This window comes from Pristis pectinata, chromosome 40 (genome assembly GCF_009764475.1).
Source record: "Pristis pectinata isolate sPriPec2 chromosome 40, sPriPec2.1.pri, whole genome shotgun sequence".
Lineage (NCBI taxonomy): Eukaryota > Metazoa > Chordata > Chondrichthyes > Rhinopristiformes > Pristidae > Pristis > Pristis pectinata.
Window position 1 is genome coordinate 6,234,275 of NC_067443.1, and position 13,762 is coordinate 6,248,036.

The 13,762-nt window shown below is 60.7% G+C and overlaps 1 protein-coding gene across 1 annotated transcript; it reads left to right on the forward strand.

The window, feature by feature from the left end:
- The first annotated feature begins 1,702 nt into the window (after positions 1-1,702).
- Positions 1,703-11,570, forward strand: sf3b4 (splicing factor 3b, subunit 4). The gene is made up of 6 exons (XM_052045627.1): positions 1,703-1,795; positions 2,897-3,025; positions 5,112-5,654; positions 6,282-6,473; positions 7,847-8,014; positions 10,880-11,570. Exons 1-6 carry the CDS (start codon positions 1,762-1,764, stop codon positions 11,056-11,058), a joined length of 1,245 nt encoding a protein of 414 aa, XP_051901587.1. The 5' UTR covers positions 1,703-1,761; the 3' UTR covers positions 11,059-11,570.
- Positions 11,571-13,762: the final 2,192 nt, after the last annotated feature.

The following is a 13,762-nucleotide window of genomic DNA, read 5'->3' on the forward strand; positions in this document are numbered from 1 at the left end:
GATCTGATCCAGGGGTTTGGGGGGTTTATATATAGAATAACAGGTCCCCGGCAGCGGGTTACGGGCTGGGATCTGATCCAGGGGTTTGGGGGGTTTATATATAGAATAACAGGTCCCCGGCAGCGGGTCACGGGCTGGGAGGATGCAGATTTTCCGACACTATCCCACATCCCTCAATTCCCCTTGTGCTTGGAAATCCATCGCCACGTTTCTATTGCAGTGAGTGACGTTCTTCAGGGTAGAAAATCCCAAAGCTTCACCCACCCTCTGAGTGAAGAAACTTTGCCTCCTCTCGGTCTACCGATTTGGAGACTATTTTCCCTGATCTGGGACCTTCGGCAAGGTGAAACATCAGGTCCGCATGAGAAACAGGAGCAGGAGGAGGCCATCCGGCCCATCGAGCCTGCTATACCATTCAATAAGATCATGGCTGATCTGTCCGTGGACTCAGATCCACCACCTGCCTTTTCCCCAGAACTAAGGGTTCCCCTACTATGCAAGAATCTATCCAACTGTGTCTTAAATATATTTAATGAGGTCGCCTCTACTGCTTCCCCGGGCAGGGAATTCCACAGATTCACTGCTCTCTGGGAAAAGCAGTTTCTCCTCATCTCCGTCCTAAATCTGCTCCTCCGAGTCTTGTGGCTATGTCCCCTAGTTCTAGTCTCACCTCCCAGTGGAAACAACTTTCCTGCCTCTATGTTGTCTATCCCTTTCATATATTTCTGTAAGATCCCCTCTCATTCTTCTGAATTCCAGCGAGTATAGTCCCAATCTCTCCTCACAGGCTAACCCCCTCATCTCCAGAATCAACCTGGTGAACCTCCTCCGCACTAGTATATCCTTCCTCAGGTAAGGAGAGCAGAACTGCACGCAGCACTCCAGGTGCGGCCTCACCAGTGCCCTGTACAGATGCAGCACAACCTCCCTGCTCTTAAATTCAGTCCCTCCAGCAATGAGGGCCAACACTCTGCTTACCTTCTCGATAACCTGTTGCACCTGCAAACCAATCTTTTGCGATTCATGCACCAAGTCCCTCTGCACAACAGCAGGCTGCAATCTTTCACCATTTAAATGATAATCTGATCTATTTTCCCTTCCAAGGTGGATGACTGGGCTATAGTTACCTGCCTTTTACCTACATTCTTTTCTAAAGTGTGCTGGAGACTAAAACCACACAGAATATTGTGGGTGGCCTTTGTCCAAGTCACCACATAATTGTGGTGAGACATCTTTACTCCTGGACTCAAATCCTCCAGTGTTTGCCTTCCAGCCGCCTTAATGCACCTCGACTTTGTGCACAAGGACACCCAGGTCCCCGGAATATCAGCATTTCCCGATCTCTCAACATTTAAACACAAGCCCTCAGCAATCCTGCCTCTTTCTACTGAAGTGAGCCTCACATTTTCCCACCACCTGCTCCCTCCGCAACGTTGCAGCTTCGTTTTGCGCTATCAGTGAACTTGCAAATGTTGCATTTGATCCCCTTGGCCAAGTTATTGCCACAGATTGTGGGTAAATGGAGCGCAAAACATCCCACTGCAAGGCTGAGGAGCGCTGCGGCTGGCCGAGTCCTCCGGCCGGGCGGGGGCGCTGCGGCTGGCCGAGTCCTCCGGCCGGGCGGGGGCGCTGCGGCTGGCCGAGTCCTCCGGCCGGGCGGGGGCGCTGCGGGAGGACCCGCGCGGTGGATGGTGGAGAGGAGGCGGCCCATCTTGCGCCCCGCTCTTCGCTTCTCCGTTCCGGTTGCACCGCGGGAGCGGGATGGCGGCCGGTCCGATCAGCGAACGGAACCAGGGTGAGGGAGCGCCCGGGGGTGGACGGAGGGAGGGAGGGCCCGGGGGTTGCCGGAGGGAGGGAGCGCCCGGGGGTGGACGGAGGGAGGGAGGGAGGGCCTGGGGGGGGGGGGAGGGAGGGCCCGGGGGTTGCCGGAGGGAGGGAGGGAGCGCCCGGGGGGGGGAGGGAGGGAGCGCCCGGGGGGGAGGGAGCGCGGGAAAGGACCGGCATCGTTTGGGGAAGGCAAAGCCCCCCGCCGCCTACTCCCTCCCCCCCCCCGCCGCCTACTCCCTCCCCCCCCCCCGCCGCCTACTCCCTCCCCCCCCCCCCGCCGCCTACTCCCTCCCCCCCCCCGCCGCCTACTCCCTCCCCCCCCCGCCGCCTACTCCCTCCCCCCCCCGCCGCCTACTCCCCCTCCCCCCCGCCGCCTACCCCTCCCCCCCGCCGCCTACTCCCCCTCCCCCCCGCCGCCTACCCCTCCCCCCCGCCGCCTACTCCCTCTCCCTCCCGCCGCCTACCCCTCCCCCCCGCCGCCTACTCCCCCTCCCCCCCGCCGCCTACCCCTCCCCCCCGCCGCCTACTCCCCCTCCCCCCCGCCGCCTACTCCCCCTCCCCCCCGCCGCCTACTCCCCCTCCCTCCCGCCGCCTACCCCCATCACTCTCCCCTTTCCTTTCTGTCCCTACCTTATACTCCCCCCAAACCCCCACCCCCCCATCCAACCTCTCCAACCCCCACCCCCCACCCCCCTGTCCAATCCCCACCCCCTGCCCAACCACCCCCCCCACAGTCTCTCTCTCCATCCTCCCCCCACTGCCATTCTTTCGGACTGAGCCGGGGTGAGGCGTCTCCTGCGGGGGATCAGTCGCCGAGCTGATTCACGACGATTCATGTGGAGGCGATCGAGGGATATTTCCCTCCGCGCCATCGTGGGGGTGTGGGAGGGAACCGGAGCACCCGGGGGGACCCCCACCCGGTCACAGGGAGAGCGTGCAAACTCCACACACACACAGAGCGGCGGAGGTCGGGATCGAACTGAGGGCTGGCTGGGCTGAAGCTCGTCGGAAGGTTGGGGCCCCTGCTGGTACTGCACTAACTCCACCCCTGGGTGCCTCTGTCTCCCAGATGCGACGGTGTACGTGGGAGGTCTGGACGAGAAGGTGAACGAGCCGCTGCTGTGGGAGCTGTTCCTGCAGGCGGGGCCGGTGGTCAACACCCACATGCCCAAAGACCGGGTGACAGGACAGCACCAAGGTAGGTGCACGACGGACCCCGCGGGGGGAACACAGTCACGAGAGTTCCTGTAGGTACTGGAATCTGGAGACGCACACACGCACGCACACACAGACACAGAGGGAGGAGGTGTAGGGACAGGTGTCGCACTTGGTGCGGTTGCAGGGGTAAGTGTGGGGAGGGGTCATCGGTGGGGACGGACGAGTGGACTAGAGAGTCGCAGAGGGAGCGATCCCTGCGGAGAGAGGGGAAGGTGTGCCCGGTGGTGGGATCCCGTTGGAGGCGGCGGAAGTTGCGGAGAATGATGTGTTGGACGCGGAGGCTCGTGGGGTGGGTGGTGAGGAGGACACGGGGAACCCTATCCCTGTTATGTCGGCGGGGGTGAGGGCAGACGTGCGGGAAGTGGCGATGCTGGTGAGGGCTGCGCTGGTTTCTGAAGGAGGGAGGTCGGCTCGGATGCCCTGGAACGGAAAGCCTCATCGTGGGAACAGATGCGGCGGAGGAACTGGGAGAAGGGGATGGCGTCCTTACAAGTGACGGGGTGGGAAGAGGTGTCTGAGGGAGTCAGTGGGTTTGTAGAAGATGTCTGTGGTTAATCTGTCTCCGGAGATGGAGACAGAGAGATCCAGGAAGGGGAAAGAGGTGTCAGAGACGGACCAGGTGAATCTGAGGGTGGGGGGATGTTGGTAGCAAAGTTGATGAAATTGCTGAGCTCAGCACGGGTGCAGGAAGCAGCCCCAATGCAGTCGTCAACGTAGCGGAGAAAGAGTTGGGGAGCGTTACCGGTGTAGGCTCGGAACATGGACTGTTCCACGTAGCCGACAAAGAGGCGGGCATAGCTGGGGCCCGTGCGAGTGCCCATGGCTACACCTTTAGACTGGAGAAAGTGGGAGGAGCCGAAGGGGAAGTTATTGAGGGTGAGTATCAGTTCTCCCGGACAGGAGCGTGGCGGTGGAGGGGAACTGGTTGGGGCTGATGTCCAGGAGGAAGCAGAGAGTCTTGAGGCCTTCCTGATGGGGGATGGAGGTGAACAGAGACTCGGCGTCCATGGGTGAAAATGAGGCGGTCAGGGCCGGGAAATGGAAGTTGTTGAAGTGACAGAGAGCATGTGAAGTGTCACGGACGTAGGTGGGAAGGGACTGGACCAAGGGGAACAAGACGGAGTCAAAATACGAGGACTCGAGTCGGTGGGGCAGAAACAAGGAGTCCACCGGGGCAGTTGGGTTCGTGGATCTTGCGGAGGAGGTAGGAACGGGCGGTGCGGAGTTGGCGATCTCTGAGGTTAGAGGCTCCAGAGGTGACGGGGTGGGTGATGGTGCCGGAGACAGTGGTCTGATGCTCCCTGGTGGGGTCCTGGTTGAGGGGTAGGTAGGAGGAGGTGTCCGAGAGCTGGCGTCCAGTCTCGTCGAGGTCAGTCCGCCAGACCACAGTGCCGCCCTTGTCTGTGGGTTTGATGCTGAGGTTGGGGGTTAGTGCGGAGGGCAGTGTGTTCGTGGGGGGGGAGGTTGGAACAGGTGAGGGGAGGGGTGAAGTCGGGACGGTTAATGTCCCGTCAGTAGAGGAAATGTCTCCAGATGGAAGATCTCGACCCGAAACATCGACAGTTCCTCTTCCCCCCACAGACGCTGCCCGACCCGCCGAGTTCCTCCAGCAGTTTGTTCATTGCTCCAGATTCCAGTGTCTGCCGTCTCTGGTGTCTGAGGCGGGTGTACCAATGCGGGACAGGGCCCCTCCTGCAGCGGTTCGGCTCCCCAGGAGAGGGGTGATCCTCCCTCCCCCTCCCTCCTCGGCACCCCTCTCTCCTCACCAACCTTCCTGCAGCGTGACGCTCCCTCCTCACTGCCCCTCCCTCCTCCCTCCCCCCCTCCACGACGCCCCTCCCTCCTCATCACCCTTCCCACAGCGCTCCCTCCCTCCTCACCGCCCCTCCCACAGCGCTCCCTCCCTCCTCGACGCCTCCCCCTCCTCACCGCCCCTCCCGCAGCGCTCTCTCAACATCCCACGCAGATCTGGCGCCTGGAGTGGGTCTCTCGAGCCCGGAAGCCGGGACTGTTGACTGACTTTCCCTCGTCCCCTCCCTCCCCTCTCTCTCCCCCTCCCTCCACAGGGTATGGCTTCGTGGAGTTCCTGAGTGAGGAGGACGCGGACTATGCCATCAAGATCATGAACATGATCAAGCTGTACGGGAAGCCCATCCGGGTGAACAAGGCGTCAGCCCACAACAAGAACCTGGACGTGGGTGCCAACATCTTCATTGGGAACCTGGACCCCGAGATCGACGAGAAGCTGTTGTACGACACCTTCAGCGCCTTCGGGGTCATCCTGCAGACGCCCAAGATCATGCGGGACCCTGACACGGGCAACTCCAAGGGCTACGCCTTCATCAACTTTGCCAGCTTCGACGCCTCGGACGCCGCCATCGAGGCCATGAACGGGCAGTACCTCTGCAACCGGCCCATCACCGTCTCCTACGCCTTCAAGAAGGACTCCAAGGGCGAGAGGCACGGCTCGGCCGCCGAGAGGCTGCTGGCGGCCCAGAACCCCCTGTCCCAGGCCGACCGCCCCCACCAGCTCTTCGCCGACGCCCCCCCGCCTCAGGCCTCGCAGACCAGCGTGGTGTCGGGGCTGACGGCAGGGCTGCCCCCGCCAGGTAACTCTTCCCCCTCCCTCGGTAGGGAATGGCTGGTGTTGTGAGGGACATTCCCATTGATCACTGGGCTGTCCTCCCTGCCCCCTCCTCTCCTCCCTTCCACCTCTTGATCCCTTTCGTCCTCCTCCCCCTCCGTCTCAACCTACCCCCCCCACCCCCCACCACATCCATGCCCTTTCTCCCTCCTCCTTCCCTATGGTTCAATCCCAACCTCCGGCGCTGTGAGTGTGTGTGAGAGAGTCAATGTGTGTAAGTGTGAGTGTTTCTGTGTGAGTTTGAGTGTGTGTGTATGCGAGTGTTTGTGTGTGTGTGTGTGTGTGTGGAGTTTGCACGTTCTCCCTGTGACCGCGTGGGGCTTCCCCCGGGGGCTCTGGTTCCCTCCCACGTCCCAACATCTCTCGGGGTCGGTGGGTTCATTGGCCGCTGTGAATTGCGCACCCCCCCCAGTGTATGGGTGAGGGATGGAATCTGGGGGCAGTTGACGGGAACGTGGAGAGAATGAAACAGGGCGGGCGTAAATGGCCGGCACATATTTGGTGGGCCGAAGGGCCTGTTCCCGTGCTGTGCGACTGTGACTCTCTCGGATGGCTCTCACTCCCCCCTCCTCTCTCTCTCTCTCTCTCTCAGGGATGCCTCACCCGGGATCGTTCCCCCCTCCAGTTCCCCCACCAGGGGCACTACCTCCAGGGATGCCTCCAGCAATGCCACCCCCAATGCCTCCCAGCACGTCTGCGCCAGGACCGCCGGTTTCGGGACCTCCAGGGACCACCCCCCACCATGTGGGACACCCCTTCCCCCCTGGGGCGATGCCCCACCACGGTGAGTACCAGAGAGACCCACCCGCAGCAGCACTAATCAGCTTATTGGTAACCCGTTGTGTCATAGTCTGGGACGTCAATTCGAACGCGCAGGAAAGCAAGAAGCTGCAGAGAGGAGTGGACTCTGCCCAGTGCATCACGGGCACATCCCTCCCCACCATCGGTGGTATCTGCAGGAGCTGCTGCCTCAAGAAGGCAACGTCCATCATCAAAGATCCCCACCATCCGGGCCGTGCCATCTTCTCACAGCTCCCATCGGGCAGGAGGTACAGAAGCCTGAAGTCCCGCACCACCAGGTTCAGGAACAGCTACTTCCCTTCAACCATTTGGTTCTTGAACCAACCTGCACAACCCTAATCACTACCTCAGTATAGGCTGTGACCACCTTGCACTACGATAGACTGTATTCTTTCTTCTAAAAATTGTGTATAATTTGTGTTTTTCTTGTGAATGCTGCTCATCTGATGCTGTGTGCCTGTCATGCTGCTGCAGTGAGTTTTTCACTGCCCCCATGCACACACGGACTTGTGCAGATGACGATAAACTCAACTTTGAGTTTGATTATTGTCACACGTACCAAGATACAGTGAAAAGATCTTGTTTGCAGATCATTTCGTACATAAGTACATCGAGGTATAAAAAAGAAAACAGAATGCAGAATATAGTGTTCCAGTTACAGAGAAAGTGCAGGCAGGCAGACAATAAGGTGCAAGGGCCACGACGAGGTAGATTGGGAGATCAAGAGTTCATCTTATTGTATGACAAGAGTCTTATAACTATGGGATAGAAGCTGTCCTTGAGCCTGGTGGTACGTGCTTTCAGGCTTTTGTATCTTCTGCCTGATGGGAGGGGGGAGAAGAGAGAATGTCCGGGGTGGGTGGGGTCTCTGATTATGTCAGTTGCTTTACTGAGGCAGCGGGAAGTGTAGACGGAGTCCACGGAGGGGCGGCTGGTTTCCGTGACGCGCTGGGCTGTGTCCACAACTCTCTGCAGTTTCTTACGGTCCCAGGCAGAGCAGTTGCCGTCCCAAGCCGTGATGCATCCGGATAGGATGCTTTCTGTGGTGCGCCTGTAAAAATCGGTGAGGGGTCGATGGGGACATGCCGGATTTCCTTGGCCTTCTGAGGAAGTCGAGGCGCTGGTGAACTTTCTTGGCCATGGCGTCTACGAGGCTGGGACCAGGACGAGTTATTGGTGATACTTGCACCTCGGATGCTCTCGACCATCTCCGTCCCTGCACTGTTGGCGGATAGGGGCGTGTACTCCACCCTGCTCGTGAAATGGATGAGCAGCTGAACATTGATGGGGACGCTGATCTAACCTCTCTCTCTCTCTCTCTCTCTCTCTCTCCCCCCCCCCCCCACCCCCCCACAGGGATGCACCCAATGCACGTATCACACCATGGACCCCACAGCATTGGGCCCCTCCCTGGGGGCCCTGCACAGAACGCCCCCCACCGACCGCCGCCTCCCGGAATGCAGCACCACAACCCCCCGCCCATGGTCATGCCTCCCCGCGGACCCCCATTCGGACACCACATGGGTAAGGAGTGCGGTGAGGAGGAGGGGGCTCTCCGGGAGAGGTGGGCGGCAGTTTCCCAGGGATCCGGAGGGACTGGGGTCGTTCCCCTTGGAAATTGGGTGTGCAGGGAGAAGAAAATGGGATCAGTGTCAGAGCGGGACAGTAGGGAATCAGTGGGCCAAAGGGCCTGTTGTCTCTCCAAGGGATGGAGTAGGGGGTTTATTCAGAGGACAAGGGCACAGTCCAGTGGGAAGGAGTCAGTACCTCCAGAGGGAGGTATGGGGAAAGTGATGGTGCAGTGGTATTGTTACTGGGTTAATCCTCTAGATACTCAGGAGACCTGGGTTCGAATCCCACCACGGCAGATGGTGGTAAAATTCTGGAACGATGGGCACCAAAGCCACAGTTGGGTTGTTGTTAGAGACCCATCTGGTTCACTGAAGTCACACAAGGGAGGGAATCTACCATCCTGGATTATACGTGACTCCAGACCGCACGGTAGGGTGGTCGTCTCCTAACGACTGCCCTCCAAAATGGCCCGAAGAACGGGGGGGGGGGGGGGGGGACCTCATAGAAACATTTCGAATGTTAAAAGGCCTGGACAGAGTAGAATGTGGCAAAGTTGTTTCCCATGGTAGTACGAGAGGGCACGACTTCAGGATTGAAGGGCGCCCATTCAGAACAGAGTTGCAGAGAAATTTCTTCAATCAGAGGCCGGTGAATCTGTGGAATGTCTTGCCACGGGCGGCTGTGGAGGCAAAGTCATTGGGTGTATTTAAGGCAGAGATTGATAGGTATCTGTGTAGCCAGGGCATCAAAGGTTACGGTGAGAAGGTGGGGGAGTGGGGCTAAATGGGAGAATGAATCAGCTCATGATAGAATGGCGGAACAGACTCGATGGGCCGAATGGCCGGCTTCTGCTCCTTTGTCTTATGATCCGGCAAGCCACTCGGTTGTGATAAGCCGGCGGCAAGCCACAAAGGAACGAAACCGGGCAGATCGATGGTGGTTGGTAAGTTTGCAGATGATGGTGGCGGTCAGGGGTTACCACAGGACCTCGATCAACTGGGGAACGTGGGCCAAGGAACGGCGGATGGAATTGAATTCAGACACGAGCGGGGGTGTCGCGGGTTGGGAAGTTAGACCAGGGCAGGACTTGCACGGCAGGGCTCTGGGGAGCGTTGTAGAACAGAGAGACCTCGGGATACAGGTACGTGGTTCCCTGTCAGTGGCGACACAGGTGGACGGGGCGCTGGCCTTCATCATTCAAGGCATCGAGCACAGGAGCTGGGAGGTCACGGTAGAGCCGGACAAGGCGTTGTTGATTGTCTGCGGTGATTGTCGGGTATTGTCTGCAGTTCTGGTCTCCCAGCTGTAGGAAGGACATCACTGAGCTGGAGAGGGGGCAGGAAAGATTCACGAGGAGAGCTTGGGTTACGAGGAGAGACTGAATGGATTGGGGCTGTTTGAAGGTGGACTGGGGCTTTGTTTTCCCTGGAGCGTCAGAGGCTGAGGGGTGACCTTACAGAGGTTTATAAAATCACGAGGGGCGTAGATAGGCTCATGATATTTTTTAAGCCCAAGGGCAGAAGACTAAAACTAGAGGTCACAGGTTTAAGGTGAGAGGGGAAAGATTTAAAAAGGACTGGAGGGGCAACTTTTTCCACACAGAGGGTGGTGGGGGCATGGAATGAGGGGGTACAATCAGTGTTTAAAAGACACTTGGACAGGTTTAGAGGGATACGGGCCAAACGCGGGCTCATGGGACTGGCTCAGATGGACACCTCGGTCGGCATGGACCGGTTGGGCCGAAGGGCCTGTGAATGACTCTGCGACCTGCCCCTGGGGTGGGGGGGGGGGGGCTGTGATCATCCAGACAGTCCCCCTCAAAGAGCCACGAGGGCGGTGAGGTCCCGCTGGGGGTCCGGGTGATCCCGGCCTGGGATATCGGGCTCCAATCCCGTCCCAGGGCAGGACCCGGTGAAGGGTTCAGTGGCCCGCTCCCCGGCAGGTGGTGGCATTGTCCCGCGGGGGGAGGCGTAGGCAGGAATTCGGAATGGGCAGGTCGATCCCATCGCGACGTACCAAGGAGCCCGTCAGGGTAGGGGGAGGGGGTGACGCCCCCATCCCCCCCCATCCCCCCCAGCCGGGAACAGGGCTCCCAATCTCAACAAGAAGGGGTCGGCTGTTGAGGTCCAAGCTGAGCCTTGTTCACCCGGAGGACGGGAGTCCCCCCCCCCACCCCCCGAGAGACGTCAATCGACTTTTAGACAGAACACAGGAACAGGCCCTTCAGCCCATTGTGTCTGTGCTGATCCACGATGCCATATCCCACCCCCCTTCCCTGCCCACTCCTGAGCCTGTCCAAAGAAAGCATTGATATTAAGGGAATCCGGGGATTTGTGGTGGGGGGGGGGGGGCGGGGGGGGGGGGTTGTTGGTGCAAGGAAGTGGGACAGAGGGGGATCAGCCGGGGGTGGGTGAGTAGGCCGGGATGGGCTGAATGGCCTCTCAGTCATCCCTCCCTTCAGGATGGGATGGCGGAGGGGGGTGTGCCGGGGGTTTTACTGGTCTAATTCTCTCTCTCTCTCTCCACCCCCCCTCTCCCCCCTTCCCCCCTCCCTCTCTCCCCCCTTCCCTCTCTCCCCCCCTCCCTCTCATCCCCCTCTCCCCCACCCCCCCACTCTCCTCCCATACCCCCCTCCCCATCTCTCTCTCTCCCCCTCCCTCTCACCACCCACTCCGTCCCTCGCTCCCCCCTCCATCCCTCGCTCCCTCCTCCGTCTCTTCCCTCCCCGTCTCTTAACCCCCCCTTCCCCCCTCTTGTCTCTCCCCCCTCCATCTCCCCTCTCCTGTCTCACCCCGTCTCTACCCCCCCCCCCCACAGGTCCCCCACCCCACGGGTTACGCGGACCGCCCCCTCCGATGCCTCCGCCGGGTTTCAACGGGCCCCCTCGCCCGCCCCACTTTGGCTTCGCCCGCGGCCCCCTCTTGCCCCCCCGGGGAGGGGGCCGGATCCCCATGCCGCCCCGCGGACCACCCCGCGGACCCCTGCAGCCCCAGTAAGGTGGGTTGGGGGGAGGGGGTGAGGCAGAGGGAGGGGGTGAGGCAGACCCCCACCTTGCCAGCCCCTCCCCTGTGGGGCAGCCCCCCCCCCCCACCTCCAGGACATCTCCAGGGGTCCCTCCCCCTGTATTGGGACGGGTCATGTTTTTGGGGTGAGTCCCCGGAAGCCCCTCCCACTGAATCCCGGGAATTGAAGTGGCACGTCGACCCTCGGGAGCCCTGGAATCTTTTTGGGAAGTTTTTCCACGCCCCCCCTCTTCCCGCCGGATCTCCGTGCTCCTGCTGACCTCGTCCCTTCCCACCCCCTCCAAATGCTGAACCTCTTCCCGTCCCCTGCCATCTCTTCCTCATCCCCACGGGATCAAGCTCCGGAGCGCGGGAGACACGGGAAGGAAGAGCGGAGCAGGATCTTTTTCATACACCAATTTAGAAACTTCACAGCCTCATTCCCTGAATTTTTGTTTTTTTTCAAGAGAACTGAAATGTTTTTAATAAAATGCCTTTATCGGGTAGTTCCCGAGACGTGTCTGCCTCGAGGATCGTTCACCACCCATCTACGAGGTGGTGGGTTGGAGGAAGCGCCACGGTCAGGCAGGGACAGGGAGGACAGGAGCATTGCGGAAGGGGGGGCAGTGAGGAGGGAGTGCCGCGGGAGGGAGGGGTAGCGAGGAGGGAAGGGCAGTGAGGGGGAGCGCCACAGGAGGGGCAGGGAGGAGGGAGCGCCGCGGGAGGGAGGGGTAGGGAGGAGGGAGCGCCGCGGGAGGGAGGGGTGGCGAGGAGGGAGCGCCGTGGGAGGGAGGGGTGGCGAAGAGGGAAGGGCAGTGAGGGGGAGCGCCACGGGAGGGGCAGGGAGGCGGGAGGGGCAGGGAGGCGGGAGCGCCACGGGAGGGAGGGGTGGCGAGGAGGGAGAGGCAGCGACGAGGGAGGAGAGGAGGGAGTTGCCGTGAGGACAGAGTAACCGCCGGGCTGTGCTCCGGGTGAACCGACAGACCCCGTCCACCATCGATACACTTGTCCAGGACAGCTTCGGGGTAAGCACGGCCGTCTGCAAACTACCCTTCCCGTCGAGTGGCTCTCCCGATCTCTGGAATTCTCGGAGACTGACGATCCCAATCCCAGTGTCACTGCGGGAGTTCCTCAGGGCAGTTTCCTGGGGCCCATCCTTCAGCTGCTTCATCGGTGACCTTCCGTCCATCGTGAGGTCTGGCTGTGGATGTTCGCTGATGAGTCGGTTCCCGGGACAACTCCTCGGGCTGTCCCTGGGCGCGGCAGTCCCAGAACCCAGTCCCCCCACCAGCAACGTCCTGGGGGTCCAGAAACTCACCCGGACCAGCCACAGGAGCACCCTGGTGACGGGATTAGGTGGGGAGCCCGCAGGGATTGGCTCAACCGACACCCTGAGGCCTTTCCGCCGTCCACAGGTCAGGAGTGTGACGGGACACTCCCCACTTCCCTGAGTGGAGTTAGTCCGTGCACTCCACATCCGCCACATTACCTTGCCCCCGTCCACAGGTCAGGAGGATGACGGGACGCTCCCCACTTCCCTGGATGAGTAAGGCTCCAACAACTCTCGGGAGCCGGAGGGAGGTCCAGCACAGAGACAGGCCCTTCGGCCCATAGAGTCCATGCCGACCATCAAACACCCACTTACACTGATCCTACATTAACCTCTCCCCCAATCTCTTTATTCTTCCCACATTCCCATCAACTCCTAGATTCTACCCCTCACCCTCACACTGGGGGGGAGGGGGAATCACAGCAACTCTGTCGGCAGCCCCTCTAGACACTCCCCCGCCCCCCCCCCCCCACCACAGCAGCTGCGGTGCACACCGTCCGCACAACACACCGCGGTTACACCGACAGCTCCTCCCAAACCCCCCCGCCCCTGCCCGCCGAGGGCAGCGGGAATGCCACCACCCACAGGTTCCCCCTCCACCATCCCGACTTGGGAATATCTGGGCCGTTCCTTCACCGTCGCCGGGTCTAAATCCCCGGAACTCCCTCCCCTGACAGCTCCGCCGGGCAGTCAGGGCAATAAATGCTGTCCTTGCCCGGGGTGGCCACATCCCGTGAATAATTTGGCACTGCCTTTGCAGCCGGACTTGGTGTGTCTGGGGCAACGATGATGCCTTTCGCAGTCGAATAGCCCTGCTCAGCGGCCAGTCATGAGCACGGTGTTCGTTCCCTCTTTAGCCGGGCTCTGGTTCGGCTGTCTTGTCTGTCGTGGCGACCAGGGTGGTGTTTCACTCAGCAGAAGGCACTACATAAATGCAGTGGGGTGGGGATTGGGTTCCAGCTCAATGAAGGTGGGGGTGGGGGGGGGGGGGGCTGCGGGGAAGCACGTGAAACCTTCCAAACACATCCGGGAGGTTTGCCTGACCCCTAACACTGACCTCTCCAAGCCTGACCCTGACCCCAGCTCTTCTCGCACGTGACCCCTGCCTCCCTCTGAACCTCGTCTCCTCTGATCCCATGACCCCGATCCCCTCTGACCCCTGGCCTCTTCGACCCCTGCTTCCTCTGAACCCTGACCCCTGGCCTTCCCTGATCCACACTTCCTCTGACCCCCTATTCCCCTCTGGCCTCTCTGACACCCATGACCTCTGGCCTCCTGATCCTGGGCCCCCTAATGACCACAGCCCTTTGACCCCCACCCCACGACCCCTGGCCCCTCTGATCCCCAATCCCCTCCGGCCTCTCTGAC

Excerpts from the sequence above, each read along its gene's own strand:
- sf3b4 (XM_052045627.1), top strand. The coding sequence starts at position 1,762 with ATGGCGGCCGGTCCGATCAGCGAACGGAACCAGG. Across the intron at positions 3,026-5,111 it reads GGTGACAGGACAGCACCAAG|GGTATGGCTTCGTGGAGTTC; the intron begins GTAGGTGCACGA and ends CTCCCTCCACAG. Across the intron at positions 8,015-10,879 it reads CCCATTCGGACACCACATGG|GTCCCCCACCCCACGGGTTA; the intron begins GTAAGGAGTGCG and ends CCCCCCCCACAG.